This window comes from Saccoglossus kowalevskii, chromosome 22 (genome assembly GCF_978046115.1).
Source record: "Saccoglossus kowalevskii chromosome 22, keSacKowa6.1, whole genome shotgun sequence".
Classification (NCBI taxonomy): Eukaryota; Metazoa; Hemichordata; class Enteropneusta; family Harrimaniidae; genus Saccoglossus; species Saccoglossus kowalevskii.
This window is the reverse complement of record NC_140662.1, coordinates 2,589,505-2,607,548: the sequence shown is the minus strand read 5'-3', so window position 1 is coordinate 2,607,548 and position 18,044 is coordinate 2,589,505. Positions and strand designations below refer to the sequence as shown.

At 34.3% G+C, this 18,044-nt stretch overlaps 1 protein-coding gene across 1 annotated transcript; it reads left to right on the top strand.

Annotated features, from left to right (window-relative positions):
* Window positions 1-998: 998 nt before the first annotated feature.
* On the top strand, window positions 999-18,044 carry LOC146728619 (zinc finger protein 862-like). The gene is made up of 3 exons (XM_085496113.1): window positions 999-1,301; window positions 4,599-4,871; window positions 17,101-18,044. The coding sequence occupies exons 1-3, from the start codon at window positions 1,061-1,063 to the stop codon at window positions 18,042-18,044; spliced, it is 1,458 nt and encodes a 485-aa protein (XP_085352239.1). The 5' UTR covers window positions 999-1,060.

The window sequence follows — 18,044 nt, the reverse complement described above, 5'->3', positions numbered from 1 at the left end:
AACTTTATTTCTGTTAAACTATCAGGCATATTACTTTTGAATAAATGTAACCACAAAATGACCAGTTGCATCATACCAAGTTTATTCACAAAAATATACACATTTCTGGTATTACAATGACAAATACCTGTGATGATCGGATAAAGAGAATGTTGGTGACAAGTTCTGCAATACTTGCAATAGCTACAAAAAAAACTAAAAAATATGTTTGAAAAACACTGCACAGAAACAATGCATAATGACAATAAAGGCACTAATCACAAAAATAAACTTCGTACCTACAGACAGCTGAAAACTGATTTTGCACTTGAAAAATACCCTGAAATTATTAAAAAAACCATCCACAGATCATCTATGACTAAACTGAGGATAAGTGCCCACATAATTCAGATTGAAGTTGAGCGATATCACAACATAGATATCTTAAATAGAACATGCCCTGTCTGTGACTCCAATGAAATTGAAGACGAAGAACACTTCCTCTTCAATTGTATCCTGTACAAATTTGAAAGAGATGCTTTGTTTGAAAACTTAAACTTATCCGGTAATCTGAAAGCACTTCTCAATAACAAAAATTCTGAAACTGTCCAAGCAATTGCCAAGTTTATCAGCGACTGTTTCACTAAAAGAGAGAACTTCATGAAAAGCAATTTACCAGCTGCCTCAAAATAACACCAAAAAATATTTATATAATAATATTTTCACAGTATTACTATTTATTTCTTTTTTATTATTATTATTACTTATGTATTTTATTGTTCCTTATATCCTTATTGTATTCTAATCTAGATCCCAGAGGGGATACGATATCAATAAAGATTGTTATTATTATTATTACTTTTTCATCAGCTGGGTGGATATCGAAAATTCAAAAATAACTTTGGTTTTGACAGTGTGTACGGTAGGTGGTCCAGTCACCAAGTGATGTGGCCATCATCTAAACTGAAGCAAATTTTTAAATAATCGCATACTAACAAATTTTGATCTAGCGACCAACAACCAGCGACCAGCAGCCAGCAACCAGCAGCCAGCAACCAGCATATTAGTTACTTTGGTATATATGATTGCTAAACATGAAATGCCGTATTCGATGTTTCCAAAGTTACTGCTACTTCACCGTAAAAATGGAGTTGACATAAACCCAACATACGATAATACACACAAGTGCGCTGAAATTATAGCGAATATCGCAGATGGAATGAAAAGGGAGTTATCGGGCAATATTAAAAATGCCAACTACATTTCCATTCTTATCGATGGTGACACCGATAACGCTGCAAAGGAATGCGAAATGAATGAATGAAATTTGAATGAATGAAATTTATTTCACCAAAAAAAAAAAAAAAAAAAAAAACAACGGTAAAGGTAGAAGTTGCACAGGTAGTAAATACATATAAATAAATAAATAAATAAATAAATAAATAAATAAATAAATAAATAAATAAATATATATATATATATATATATATAAATAAATATATAAATAAATAAATAAATAACGAATTCTACTTAGATAACTTTTCTTTTTTTTGGTGGGGATTACAGATATAGTTCATTAGAACTAGTCGAGTCCGTAACTTCTGTATATATAATTTCATAGTTTAATCACACAAATCTCCAAATAAAGAGAGAAAGAGAAAAAATATTACAAATCAAATTTTTAAGAGATAGTTTTTTAATTTTGCTTTGAATATATGTCTCCTAGTGATGGTTTTAAATGCATCAGGCAAAGAGTTCCAATGTTTTGTTGCAGAGTATTTAAAACTGTGTTGGTTGAGTGTAAGATTCAGTTTTGGAGTATAGTAGTTCAAGCTACATGCTAAACGGGTTTGATAATTATGGGACAAAGGATCCAAATAGTTGTAAATATCATGTACAAAATATTTATTGCTGAGATCAAAGACAAATAAACTGGTTTGTAACTTGCAGAGTGAAAAAATGTCTAGTATTCTTAGTTTTTTGAAAAGAGAAGCAGCATGGGAATACGAATCAGAGAAAGTGATGAGGCGTACTATTTTTTTCTGTAAGAGATATATTGGTTGCAGTAGAGTAGCATATGTATTACCCCAGATTTCCAGGCAATATGCAATGTGTGGTAGAATTAAGGAATTGTATAAGAGAATTAGGATATTCCTAGGTACAAAATGACGTAGTTGTGAAATTAATCCAATTTTTGGTGCGATAACTTTGCAAATTTTATCAATGTGGGCTTTCCATGACATATTCTGGTCAATGGAGACACCAAGGTAATTGACAACATATACGCCCTCTATCGGTGAACCGTTAATTTCCAGGTTGCCCTCAGTAGTGACCGATCGTTGTGGTATTTTAATTATCATGTAATTGTTTTTTTTCAGAATTAATAGTAAGTTTGTTAGCACTGCACCATTCACGAACCCTTTGAAAATCATTATCAATTTCTGAGAGATTGATTTTATTGTTTTGAATAAATTTAAATAGGTTAGTATCATCTGCAAAGAGTCGAAAATGAAAGGAATTGGTAGAGTTGGCTATATCATTAATATATATTAAAAATAAGATTGGGCCTAGAATCGACCCTTGCGGAACCCCGCAGGTAATAGGTCGTGGCAAAGATGAAGTGTTTTCAATACATACAAATTGTTGGCGATTACAAAAGTAGTTTTTAAACCATAATAGAGGAAGACCTCTAATACCATAGTGTTCTAGTTTGCAGCACAGTATTTCATGATTAATGGTGTCAAAGGCTTTTTTGAGATCGATAAAAATACCAAAGGTGATATGGCCGAGGTCCAGATTGTCAGCTATGTCGGACACCAAGTCAGCCAAGGCAAGTTTTGTACTGTGTTTTTTACGGAAGCCAAATTGAGTATCAATGAGTATGGATTTTTCTCAAGATATGTAATTAATTGCTTATTAACGATTGATTCGCATACTTTGCTAAAAATAGGTAGAATGGATATTGGACGGTAGTTGTTGACATCATTTGCGGAAGCTTTTTTATAAATGGGAATGACCTTCGCTATTTTAAGAGCATTAGGAAATATACCTTGGCGAATTGAACAATTGATAATGTGGGCAAGGGGGTGAGAAATGATATGGCTAGCATGCTTGACAATTTTAGGGGGGGACACCATCATGTCCTACTGATTTTCCAGGATCTAGGGCAGTGATTTCATTGAATATATCACTCTCATTCACAGGACGAAAATAAAAAGAGTCACTATAATTGCCAGTTAAATCAGTAAAGTCGCCCGGGGCAGTAATGTTATCCCGAGTTTTGATTCGATATTGGTGAAAAAATGGTTAAACTCTTCAACAATATCTGTTGTTTCTGTCAGGATTTTTTCACAGGGCAACTGACTAAATGAATTTAAAGTACGTGGTAATGTTTTAGTTGATTTATTTAAAATATTATTTATTACTCGCCAAGTTGTGTTAGTATTGCCATGCGCGGACTTGAATTTATTTGAATAATAGCGTTTCTTTGCTGACTTGAGGAGTTTAGTCAAAAGGTTTCTATATGTTCTATATTCCGTTTGTTTTTCAAAGTTGCCAGGATTTTTTTTCATCTTGGCAAATAATTTGTGTTTGGTTTGAACTGATTTAATTATACCTTTTGACAACCATGGTTTAGATGGATGTTTTAATTTCCTTTTGTTTAATTTGACCTGCAAATGCTTACACAAAACCGTATAAAATAAGTCATAAAATGTATTATATGCATCACTAGGGTCGGAGTGATCATACACTGGCTGCCAAGATATCTCGTTCAAGTCCGCAATAAACATGGATTGGTTGTAATTAGTATAGTCATATTTCAAGACCGTATCCTCTTTTTTAAAAGCGTGCTGAAAATTTTCAAAATTACAAAAAACGGGAAAATGGTCGCTAATATCTGTGTGAATAGTTCCACTTTGTATAAAATAGCCGGAGGCATTCGTAAGAACGTGATCAATTGCAGTACTAGAAGTATCAGTGACCCTAGTAGGTGTGTTAATAATTTGGAAAATTTTGTACGAATTGAGAATAGTGTTGTAGTGAGTGGCAGGTGGGGAATCAACAGACGTGTCAATGTTCACGTCGCCAAGTATAATAGAATCAATAGCCTTGGCTGACAACTGGTGTAGACATAGCTCCAAACTGTTAAAATATTCATGATATGGGGTGTTAGGTGTACGGTACTTAACGCCTATGATAATCTTTTTGTTGTTTATGCGGGTTTCCACAAAGATCGATTCACGATGCATAATTTTGAATGTGTTAATACGGGTAAAAGACAAGGATTCGTGAATGTACAGTGCTACGCCTCCGCCTTTTGAAATGTCACGGTTGCATGTAATTAAATTATAAGACGGTAAATTATACTGAGAGAAGTTAGAGTTTGAATTCAGCCATGTTTCGGTCAGGCCAAGAAAAAGAAAATTATGTTTTATGACGCTCAAAAAAGCAAATCGTGTACGTACGACGTGTTGACAAAAATGGGAAGGCGACAGTGAATCTGCTCGGGCAAAATGTGGTTGAACACGCACTTGCAGATGGCGTACTGAGTGCCACCAAAGCTTTGTGTGAATATGTTGACGAAAGTTGGAGCACAAAATTAATTGGTTTTTGCGCAGATGGGGCAGCAGTAAACCTGGGAAGAAACAGAAGTGTCTCTACTTTGCTTCGTGACGGCGTGGCTAACTATTTGGTGTCAATCCATTGCATGCCGCATCGCCTGGAACTTGCGATGTTAGCCGTTCAAAAAAACGTTGCTATGGTGAGGAATGTACACGATGTCTTGAATATGATATGGAAAACATACCATTATTCACCCAAGAGTTACAGGGAACTTGGATCTCTTGCTATGGAATTAGGGGTGAATGTTTATACTCCAAAGTCAGTTACTGGTACAAGATGGGCGCCACACGTGGAACGAGCGTTACGTATTTTTCTACGGTACTCACTAAAACGAAGGACCGAAGGACCCGGCCGAACGACCTAACCGAAGGACCGAAGGACTTAAACGGGTGTAATGACTATAAAACGCTGATACCAATTACGTTGTTATACGTTGCATTTGTTCACAAATTATGCAGCAGCGATTGAATTTACAAAAATACCTTGATAAATACATTACATGATAAATATAAAAGCGAATGACCACAATTATATTATAAATATGAGCGAAGGACCTCGTTTTTATTGTAAATATGAGCGAATGACCGTAATTACGTGGCTAATATGAGCGAAGGACCACGATTATATTATAAATTTGAGCGAAGGACCACGATTACGTGATAAATATGAGCGAAGGACCACGAGTACGTTATAAATACGAGCGAAGGACCATGATTATATTATAAATATGAGCGAAGGACCACGTTTATATTATAAATATGAGCGAAGGACCACGTTTATATAATAGATATGAGCAAAGAACCATGAGTACGTTATAAATATGAGCGAAGATCCATGAGTACGTTATAAATATGAGCGAAGGACCATGAGTACGTTATAAATATGAGCGAAGGACCATGAGTACATTATAAATATGAGCGAAGGACCACGATTACGTGATAAATATGAGCGAAGGACCATGAGTACGTTATAAATATGAGCGAAGGACAGTGATTATATTATAAATATGAGCGAAGGACCATGATTACGTGATAAATATGAGCGAAGGACCATGATTACGTGATAAATATGAGCGAAGGACATGAGTACGTGATAAATATGAGCGAAGGACCATGATTACGTGACAAATATGAGCGAAGGACATGAGTACGTGCTAAATATGAGCGAAGGACCACGATTACGTGATAAATATGAGCGAAGGACATGAATACGTGATAAATATGAGCGAAGGACCATGATTACGTGACAAATATGAGCGAAGGACATGAGCACGTGCTAAATATGAGCGAAGGACCACGATTACGTGATAAATATGAGCGAAGGACATGAGTACGTGATAAATATGAGCGAAGGACAGTGATTATATTATAAATATGAGCGAAGGACCATGATTACGTGATAAATATGAGCGAAGCACCATGATTACGTGATAAATATGAGCGAATGACATGAGTACGTGATAAATATGAGCGAAGGACAGTGATTATGTTATAAATATGAGCGAAGGACAGTGATTATATTACAAATATCAGCGAAGGACCACGATTACGTGATAAATATGAGCGAAGGACATGAGTACGTGATAAATATGAGCGAATGACTGTGATTATATTATAAATATGAGCGAAGGACCACGTTTATATTATAAATATGACAACGTTTATATTACAAATATGAGCGAAGGACCACGATTACGTGATAAATATGAGCGAAGGACCATGATTTTATTATAAATATGAGCGAAGGACCACGTTTATATTATAAATATGAGCGAAGGACCACGATTACGTGATAAATATGAGCGAAGGACCATGATTTTATTATAAATATGAGCGAAGGACCACGTTTATATTATAAATATGAGCGAAGGACCACGTTTATATAATAGATATGAGCAAAGAACCATGAGTACGTTATAAATATGATCGAAGGACCACGAGATACGTGATAAATATGAGCGAAGGACCATGAGTACGTTATTAATATGAGCGAAGGACCATGAGTACGTTATAAATATGAGCGAAGGACCATGATTACGTGATAAATATGAGCGAAGGACATGAGTACGTGATAAACATGAGCGAAGGACAGTGATTATATTATAAATATGAGCGAAGGACCATGATTACGTGATAAATATGAGCGAAGGACATGAGTACGTGATAAATATGAGCGAAGGACCACGTTTATATTATAAATATGAGCGAAGGACAGTGATTATATTATAAATATGAGCGAAGGACCACGTTTATATTATAAATATGAGCGAAGGACAGTGATTATATTATAAATATGAGCGAAGGACCATGATTACGTGATAAATATGAGCGAAGGACCACGTTTATATTATAAATATGAGCGAAGGACCACGTTTATATTACAAATATGAGCGAAGGACCACGATTACGTGATAAATATGAGCGAAGGACCACGTTTATATTATAAATATATGAGCGAAGGACCATGATTACGTTATAAATACGAGCGAAGGACCACGTTTATATTATAAATATATGAGCGAAGGACCATGATTACGTTATAAATACGAGCGAAGGACCACGTTTATATTATAAATATGAGCGAAGGGCCATGATTACGTGATAAATATGAGCGAAGGACTACGTTTATATTATAAATATGAGCAAAGGACCATGATTACGTGACAAATACTAGGGAAGGACCACGTTTATATCATAAATATGAATGATGTACCACGATTATATTATAAATATGAGCGAAGGACCGCGTTTAAAAGAACGTAGATTCGCTCAATAAATTTAAAATAGCAACAATCACTGTAATGTATGCTATTCAATATCACGTATTGTCGGCTCCGCTCCGCTGTTAGCAATGCACATTTCAATTAAAGAACTGAATATTTCATTAGAAAATGAACAAACAATATCTATAATATCAAAGTAATCGGACTTTGGTTTTCAACAAGAAGTTGAAAATATCAATTTTAAATAAAAATATTCATCAAAATTTGAGAATTAAAGATATCGTCACAAAATGTATTAATCTGAGAGAGGTATACATGTAGTACCTATATATATATATATATATATATATATATAATATCAAATCAATCAGTCAAAAATATAACTTTTACCAAAAATGACAAAAATATTCATCAAAATTGGAGAATTAAAGATGTCAACACGAAATGAAAAAATCTAAGAGAGGTCTACTCAAGGTACAGGACACCAAGAATCAAAGCAATAAGAATTGTAGTTTTCAAGAATAAGTTGAAAATGAAAAAGTTGACACGTACGACGAACGAAGACGGACAATCACTTATATGATAAGCTCCGATCGACAAAGTCGTAAGCGGAGCTAAAAAAAGAGAAATTATTATACAACAATTATCAAATTAATCATTTATTTTTGTCTATGCTAAACTGTCACGTGACTCTATTCGAATGACCGAGGCACTGACGAGTACATAACACTAAACGCGTAACAAGATTAATAAATGTATTGGCGTTTCCTTTAAACCACATGTATTGTAATATTGTAATATTTCGAAGAGTTGAAACCAGTACAGATACTGCTTCTTTATAAAGTACATCCATCGGGAAACTTCCAACAAAAATGAAAATACAACAGTATCACGTTATTTAAAGCGATGACAAGGAAGATAGAGTTTCAATATTGAAAATTACACATCACATGGCAACATGGCAAGTAAAACAATTATCTGATTATCAGTCACTATATATATATAATATAGAAGAACTGATATATTTATTTGATAAGCAAAAACTAAAAACTAAAGAGAAACTAAAAGTCATTGGTACAAAAAACACAAAATACTTACAAAATACTGTGCCTGTATTTTTTACATGTATCGTTCACTGGTGCACAGCGACTGTGCGCTGCATTCAAACATTCCGCAAAACAAACATAAGAGGAATAATTAAAGTAGAAATTTTCAATTAAATCTCTGTGTTTGAAATAATTGTGTACATACATATTGGGCTAAACAAGTTAAAATTCAATACACTATTAAATATGCTGTGTATAGTTTACCATGTGATGGACTCACTCACAACTCAGAGATGTCAGTCTGCGCTAGATTTCAATATTCAACAGTCAGAGCTACAATTTAGACCTTATATACATACATATATTTCGAAGACAGATTAGTTTAATTATTTTGAGCGTTTGAGTAAAGCACCAGTTTCCGAGACAGTGGGCTCTGAAATTCCCACTGATGATAATACACGACAAGATTATATTGATACTTTACAACTTGATATGGAGATTAGTACGGAAGAAGTGATAGCTGCAATAAAGAAATTAAAAATGAAAAAAACCACCCGGATTTGATGCCTTTAGAAATGAGTTATTCAAAATAGTAATCAAGATTTGATTACTGATTTGTCCGATTTTTAAGAAAGGTAGCATACACGATCCCGCCAATTACCGTGGCATTTCTCTATTGAGTTGTTTTGGTAAGTTTTTTACAATTATTATTAACGAAAGAATAGTCAAATGGCTTGATACAAATAATATTCTCTGTGATAATCAGGCAGGCGTCCGGGCAAATCACAGCACTGAGGATAATATTTTTATCCTGTCAACGCTAATTGAAAAATATAGAGTCGCTAGAAAAAGATTGTACGTTTGTTTTGTAGATTTTAAAAAGGCGTTTGACTATGTTGATCGAGCTAGTTTATTTTTAAAGCTTGTTAGAGTAAGCTTTAGTTGTAAAATAGTCAATCTTTTAATGAGTGTGTACAGTGTGGTTAAATCTTGTGTAAAATTACCGCATGGTTATACAAAAACGTATACATCTGAGATTGGGGTACAGCAAGGGGCATATTAAGCCCAATTTTTGTTTTTTCTAAACGATTAAGAAAAGGCTTTGAATTGGATGATTATCCACTAACATGTTTTATGTATGCCGACGACACCGTTATTGTATCTGATAGTGCTGATAGTTACTTGCCAGATTCCAATTTTATTGTTATACGTGGAAAATGTTTGTAAACACCACTAAAACTGAAATTATTATCTTCAATAAGGATATTGTTGACTGTGATGACGATAACTTGGATTTGAAAATATTTAGAAATCAAATTGATATTGTTGTAAATTATACATATCTAGGTGTTGTCTTTGCCGAAAATGGTTCATTTAAGTTGGAATTTGGAATTTTGACTGGAAAAGCTTCAAATGCAGCGTACGTGGTCAGGAAAGGAATTGGTAACAAGATTTCTCAAAAATTACTTCAAAAAATATTTAACTCTAAAATTGAACGAATTTTAAACTAAGGAGCCGCAGTTTTAGGAAATTGGTAATGTAAACCAATAGAAGATGTTCAGTTAAAGTGGTGTAAATATATATTAGTGTGGGAGAAAATACAACCAACAATGCAGTTATGGAGCAACTCGTGCGATCTCCACAGAAATATAATCCGTATTTAATTTTGAAAACTTAATCTAAAAATGTCTTCTAATCCACTCGTTATAAAGCCTATGGAGAGTTCGAAAAATTGGCACTGATAGGAAAGCCATCTTTTGCTTTAGCTATTATGAAATTATTAAGTAAACAAAATATGCACACTATTTGGGAGAATAGATTTACTGATGAGATGAAATAACGTTGTTAATTGGAAAGAAAGAAAGAGAGAGATTGTTATTTAAAACGTTGGAAAGTGCTTTATTTGACGATGTTCGTAGATCCCCAAACAATAGAAATAAGTTACGAACGTTTCGCCAATTTAAAACAAATATTTTTATTATTTGGATATCGTTCGTGTTCCCCTGTACAGACAAGCTTTAACTAACTTTCAGTGCTCTTAAGTTATACATTGAGAGCGGTAGATATTATGGAACTCCAGTGGAAAATAAAACCTGCCAAATATGTACAGATGCTGTTAAGACTCATTTTCTGGTAGTTTGTCCAGCATATAAGTTACCATATTCGAAAACCAATTTTTGATTAAATTAACTGCGTTGAACCACAATATATATATTTTCTCAAGATAACATCATCCAAATTCTTGCAAGATTTGTATACACAGCTTTTCAGATTGGATATAATTTGTTAGTGTTCTCCAATAGATGAGTTATAATATTATATTTTATTGAGAAGATTAAAGTCACGCTTGTAACTTTCTTTTTTATATGCATTGTAACCTGTTCCCCCAGGTTAATGGGGTATATTTCTTTAGAGAAATGAAAATAAAATAATGATAATATATAGTGTTTCCTTGACCTTTGACAGTTAAAATGTATTGCAGACAAAAAAACAAGTATGTCAAGTGTTAACGACACTGGTGATCTTTCCCTAGTGTTTATATCGTTAAAATTCATACAAATATAAGCTGTAATAGCAAACACATACAATGTGTAACAATGTGACATCGTATCTACACTTTGCGCCTAATGAAAATTTTGATGAATGACATATAGTGTTGAATTATAAACACACTCTCAGCGTACTCGGTTGTGGTAAACTTCTCCCCAAGAGACGTAGAAGCTGGTCATGGGCCTGAAATTAACAAAATATAACAAATAACACTGGTATATGCGCACTAAAAACAGCAGTATATATTCGCATGCAATCAATACAATTTTGCGATATTATTTAGGTTTGCTATTATCTATTATTTTTGCACACTTACACTTTATGCAAAAATGCTGGTAATATTAAATTAGAAACAAATAATTACTTTATTTGAGACATACTTCACTCCATACATTACTGTGATGTTGTTTCTTAACGGTTATAGTTCTGATTGTATTCTTCTAGATACTTGATATGCCTAGTTAAATGTGTATCACAATTCGCCGTCCCCGTACATTCCAATACTTTGTCTATGTGGGGTATTAAGTCATCAAACTGGAATATAACGTGAAATAATAGGTATATGTGAATATATTATTACAACAAATAATGATGGATTTGAAAATGTTGTGAATAACGATATATATAAACAAATGACTTCCATTTAACAATTTCCTTACCACAATCACAGCTCCATTTTGACTATATAGACGCAAAATTTTATATGTTTACTTGTTCTTAGAAATACGTTAATCATTTCTAGTATTTAAATAACAGCAAAACTGAGCACAAAGTTACAAATAAATGAGTGATTGCACATCATATTATGAATGTGTTTCAGAAACTACTTTAAGTCACAGGCACAGAACAACATATACAATCATTATTTCAGAGCGCAGATATTTAGAGCCACACTAATAAGCAATGCCAACAAAATTTAATATACGGTACATTCTTAACTGAGTTCATTTTGTATACAATAAATAATATAATGCACTATGAATGCAATAGGACCAAAGTAATAATTTATGTGTTAATATCGCCATTTTGACATGTTGATAATATACCAGTAGCTCACATATCAAGAATCAAGAATGGAATGCCCTTATATATCACCACTATAAAACACGCACGTGCATGTCTACTCTATGTACATTATTTGATTTTGTCAAAATCACATTTGTATGTTACCTAACTTTATATACCTGTTTAAGTATTTGCACAATTATTTAACATGATTGGATTGATTATTTAACTGTTTTAACTGTTGATAACCTACACTAAAGCGAAGAGTTTCCTGTAAAATGCAGCTCTTGAGATACTGAAATAAATAACAATTAATAATTAGTTTATGTTTATAAACTTCCCGTGTGCTATAATATGGTAATACATTATTGTCCTCATTAAGAATACCCATAATTCAACAATTCAACAATTGACACAGTGCACAAGTTTGATCCATCCGAAATCCTTTTAACCGAATATGCCTGACTTAATTAAATTTCGCGGGACTGACTGTAATTACGCATTGAATTACGCATACGCATTGTATGTTCAACATGAAGGAAAAGCAAATTGAAATCCAGTGAACAATTAAGGGTCGGATGGAACTCATATATCTCACTTATGTGATGCGAGCCCACTATCCACTAAACAACGGCAATTCATCCCGGCCTGCATGGTTAGAAAAATGTGTCAAAATGCCCAATCATTGCTAATGTTGGTAATCAAAATAAAAACAAAAACAAGCGACATCGTAACTTGGTGAACATTAAATACAAAACTTTAACACGCCACAGTCGGTGTCATTATTTTGACGAGTTATACCCTGCTTGTAAGAATAGCAAATATAAACTATCAATAATTAAACAAATAACATTAATTATCATATAATGTGTCAATGGGAAATGAACTGGAGTCATTTCATTTGGTTTTATTTAGGCAATTGACATTATAATTAAACTTGATTATATAATAGACTACTAAATCGTTCTGGGCGTGAGCGGACCTTATTTACGACTCGGTCAGCGCATGAGAGTTTTCATGAGAATGAACTGAGGTCATGGAGACAGCCAATCAGTGACGACACAGAATCCTGTGCCGTCTATGTATTAACGTTGCAATTCAGCAGATCATTCTCGGATGCACTGAGAAGGGCAACTAAATGACTGGAGTCAAGGCTACATTATAATGGATTAAAAACAAAAAAAACAGGGACTTCTTCTGCGTGATAACATAGTTTGAAATAATTGCTAAAATAACCATATTAACCACACCCCAATCTTGGTACTTATATCATGTAATAATAGTCGTACTCCAGTGGCCTCCGGCTTTACTTGGGACATGTATGGGTATGAACAACTTCTGGAGATCGAACAATTTCGACTTCTGTGAAATAAATACAATGTAAATTAATGAATTGTAAAGCTAAGTATAAACACATTTATAGAAGAGCTGAAAAATGTATTCTTTCCGATTATGCAAAGTTACATTTAACAACATTAACTGTAAGAAATCATAGACTACACCACGAATGTAACCCTATCGAAAAACATTGTCAATGACATGATTTAAAATACGTTACAACCCACAAATAACAAACGATGTTACGTAATGTCCCTCACCTGTGTTATATAGCTATCATAGGCCATGTTGGATACGACTGTGGGTAACAGAGACGTGCTACTAACACATATTTAGTTTGCGATCTGCAATACAATTGTTGCTGTCCAATAAAGGAATATAACTAAAATAGCGATGCAAAGTAATCGATACCAAACTATAATGTGAACTCTGAACTAGAGGTGTTTAATGTGTTGCACTTTACCTCATCCGGTAATGATTTCCTTAACAATTTTGTATACGCATTAATAATCTGCAGGACAACAAATTATGTATCTGCTGGACATATATATGAGTGTTATTAAATAAATGATTACATTCATAAGTCTAACAGATTGACTATATATGGGTTATACCATACCTCATTATTTAATTCACCCAGTTGTCGGCCGACATACAGAAGGTGTCTGAAATTTAAATGTACATGCAATTATTACTATAATATTATCAAAATAAATAAATAAAAGTTAGTATGTTTGGCTGATCATAATTTTGGAATGTATTCTTTTATTTTATCATAACAATAACATACCATTTAATTATCACAGAATTGCTTCGCATTATTACTTCCCATGACTCGAACGTGTACAAATGCTAGGAGGAACGTTTGTCCTCGGTGATGTCACATTCATTACATATGAGTGTATTACAAACATACATACTGCAAATCACCAAACGTTTGATATTGTAGAACCTGCATTCTTATTGACATCATCTTCATTGACGATAACATTTTCAGGGACACTGAAAATAATATGATTGAAAATAATGTTAGAGACACCACGTAATTCATTCAATCAGTTATGTTTTATTGAAATAAGTGTCCCGAAGTAATATTGACGTTCTTTGATAACTTAAAGCTCTCATTACCATTGGCAATATATAATTTTAAAAATATCTTTTTTTTTGTCGCTTTCCCGTTTTTCCAGTGTCTGTCGACCATCTTAAAGAAAATCGTTTCTATTACGAAAGTAAAGTACAACACGGGGTGATTATATTTTATTAGGAGCATAGTAAATATATAATGTATGAAATTTTAAAAACATGATATTTTCACTATTGGTGTATCCTGTCTTAGATTGTATCTAAAGTAGTGAATTTATCTACTGAAAAAATACAAAATATGAATCAACACAAATACGTTTTGAAAAATATTGGAATATACTATAAATAGTTAAGCTAATTGAGTAATTACTTACTCACCAACAACAGGAATGACTGACATGAAATGTAAATGGGGAATATATCCCATATACATAGTTATTCATCATCTATGATTTCTGGTGAAGATATCATTCGGGTAAAGTTTGGTCACGGTGCAACGATCTTAAACTTTCTTTTCAACATTACTACAGTGAGCATTATATGGTCACCCATGCACCGGGCTTTCGCATTCCGTTAATATATTGTTGACAATTCATTCACATATCCTATAAATCTGCATTCACGATTTCCTGCATTTACATTTAAAAGTGCATATTGTCTAGTGTTCTATGCAACAAGATAATTGTTAACATTTGCATGACAGGGCCAATAAACACAGTTAAAACGAATACAACTCCTCTCGCACATGCACATTTGTGGACATTTTCGAGAAATAACTTGTTACATATAATAAATCTTTGACCATCGAGTTGATTGTATCCCAACCTACCTTGAAGATTATCTTTCGAACTGACCATAAAGTTAATAGTTGTTTGGCATAGATTAGCTCATATTTATCACGTAATCATGGTCCTTCGCTCATATTTATAATATAAACGTGGTCCTTCGCTCATATTTATAATATAATCGAGGTCCTTCGCTCATATTTGCCACGTAATCATGGTCCTTCGCTCTTATTTATAATATAATCGTGGTCCTTCGCTCATATTTATAATATAATCGAGGTCCTTCGCTCATATTTGCCACGTAATATTGGTCCTTCGCTCTTATTTATAGTATAATCGTGGTCCTTCGCTCATATTTATAATATAATCGTGGTCCTTCGCTCATATTTATATTATAATCGAGGTCCTTCGCTCATATTTGCCACGTAATCATGGTCCTTCGCTCTTATTTATAATTTAATCTTGGTCCTTCGCTCATATTTATAATATAATCGAGGTCCTTCGCTCATATTTGCCACGTAATCACGGTCCTTCGCTCATATTTGCCACGTAATCATGGTCCTTCGCTCTTATTTATAATATAATCGTGGTTGTTCGCTCATATTTATAATATAATCGAGGTCCTTCGCTCATATTTGCCACGTAATCACGATCCTTCGGTCATATTTGCCACGTAATCACGGTCCTTCGCTCATATTTGCCACGTAATCACGGTCCTTCGCTCTTATTTATAATATAATCGTGGTCCTTCGCTCATATTTATAATATAATCGAGGTCCTTCGCTCATATTTGCCACGTAATATTGGTCCTTCGCTCTTATTTATAATATAATCGTGGTCTTTCGCTCATATTTATAATATAATCGAGGTCCTTCGCTCATATTTGCCACGTAATCACGGTCCTTCGGTCATATTTTCCACGTAATCATGGTCCTTCGCTCTTATTTATAATATAATCGTGGTCCTTCGCTCATATTTATAATATAATCGAGGTCCTTCGCTCATATTTGCCACGTAATCACGGTCCTTCGCTCATATTTGCCACGTAATCATGGTCCTTCGCTCTTATTTATAATATAATCGTGGTCCTTCGCTCATATTTATAATATAATCGAGGTCCTTCGCTCATATTTGCCACGTAATCATGGTCCTTCGCTCTTATTTATAATAATCGTGGTCCTTCGCTCATATTTATAATATAATCGAGGTCCTTCGCTCATATTTGCCACGTAATCACGGTCCTTCGCTCATATTTGCCACGTAATCATGGTCCTTCGCTCTTATTTATAACTTAATCGTGGTCCTTCGCTCATATTTATAATATAATCGAGGTCCTTCGCTCATATTTGCCACGTAATTACGGTTCTTCGCTCATATTTGCGACGTAATCATGGTCCTTTGCTCTTATTTATAATATAATCGTGGTCCTTCGCTCATATTTATAATATAATCGAGGTCCTTCGCTCATATTTGCCACGTAATTACGGTTCTTCGCTCATATTTGCCACGTAATCATGGTCCTTCGCTCTTATTTATAATATAATCGTGGTCCTTCGCTCATATTTATAATATAATCGAGGTCCTTCACTCATATTTGCCACGAATCACGATTATATTTATAATATATTTGAGTTCCTTCGCTCATATTATTAATCTCCGATAAAATGCAACGTATATCAACGTTATTTTTATCAGCGGTTTATAGTCATTACGCCCGTTTAAGTCCTTCGATCCTTCGGCTCGGTCCTTCGGTCCTTCGCGGTCCTTCGTTTTAGTGAGTCCCTTTTTCTACCAACCAAACAAGTCGATAAAAACAATCCAACTACGGCTGGTCAGTACGCCGCTGTATTAGCCCACAGTGAACATCTTGCTTCAACAACACGAAACGCGGACATCAAAGGTCGGGCCACAAAAGTTGTACGTACAATGACCACCCTGAAATTCGCTGCATATTGCCATTTTTTGTTAGATTTATTTTCGGAGATTGCAACGTTGAGTCGCACTCTACAAACAAATGACGTGATTCTCACTCAGGCAATACAAGCTGTTAAATCGTGTATCGCGACAGTTGAGTTAATGAAAATGCTGCCTGTTGAAAATGGTTCCCTGGAGAAGTTCAAGGAAATAATGAACACTAAACAAATAAATGAGAATATTGCCAGTACAGATGACGATTCGGAGCAAGTTACTTTCCAAGAAACCAAACTAAAAGGACGCCCAACTCAAATAATGACACAGTTACAAGCTGACATAAACAACACATGTGATGAAACCGTACAATATGCTCTCAAAACACGATTTGACAACTTGTTGGGTACAGCAAATGCAGAGAGGCCAGCTAAAGTTGTCTGCTGTTTGTCTGTGCTGTTCAATCATGATGCATGGCCAGATGATGTTACCAGGCTTATGGTATATTGGCAAGAAGAATTAGCTTTCCTTTTGCAATGGTTTGGTCCAATCTTAGAGAAAAACGGGTGTGTTGCATCAAATGTACCTGCTGAGTTGAGACAACTAAAGCTTCTGGTGCTTAATCAGTTTCGTGATAAAACGCAGTCATCTCCATGGGCCCTGTGCTTAACAAAGACGCCGTATTGTGATAATTATAAGAATGTACTCCACCTGTGTCAGATAATGATCGCACTGCCCGTAACCACAGCCCAGTGTGAACGTGGTTTTTCTGCACAAAGGCGTATCAAGAATGAACAGCGTAATTTTCTGTATCCAGAAAGTGTGGGTGATCTAATACGTATCAGCCTGGAAGGACCTAGCATGGCTGAATTTGATCCTTCAAGTTCTGTTCACATATGGATGCATGAATCAGTGCGGGCCAAACGACCAAATGTGAAACTGATGTGGCCTGATAACATCGTACATGCAGTCTCCGACCAGGATACAAATCAAGACTTTTTGTAA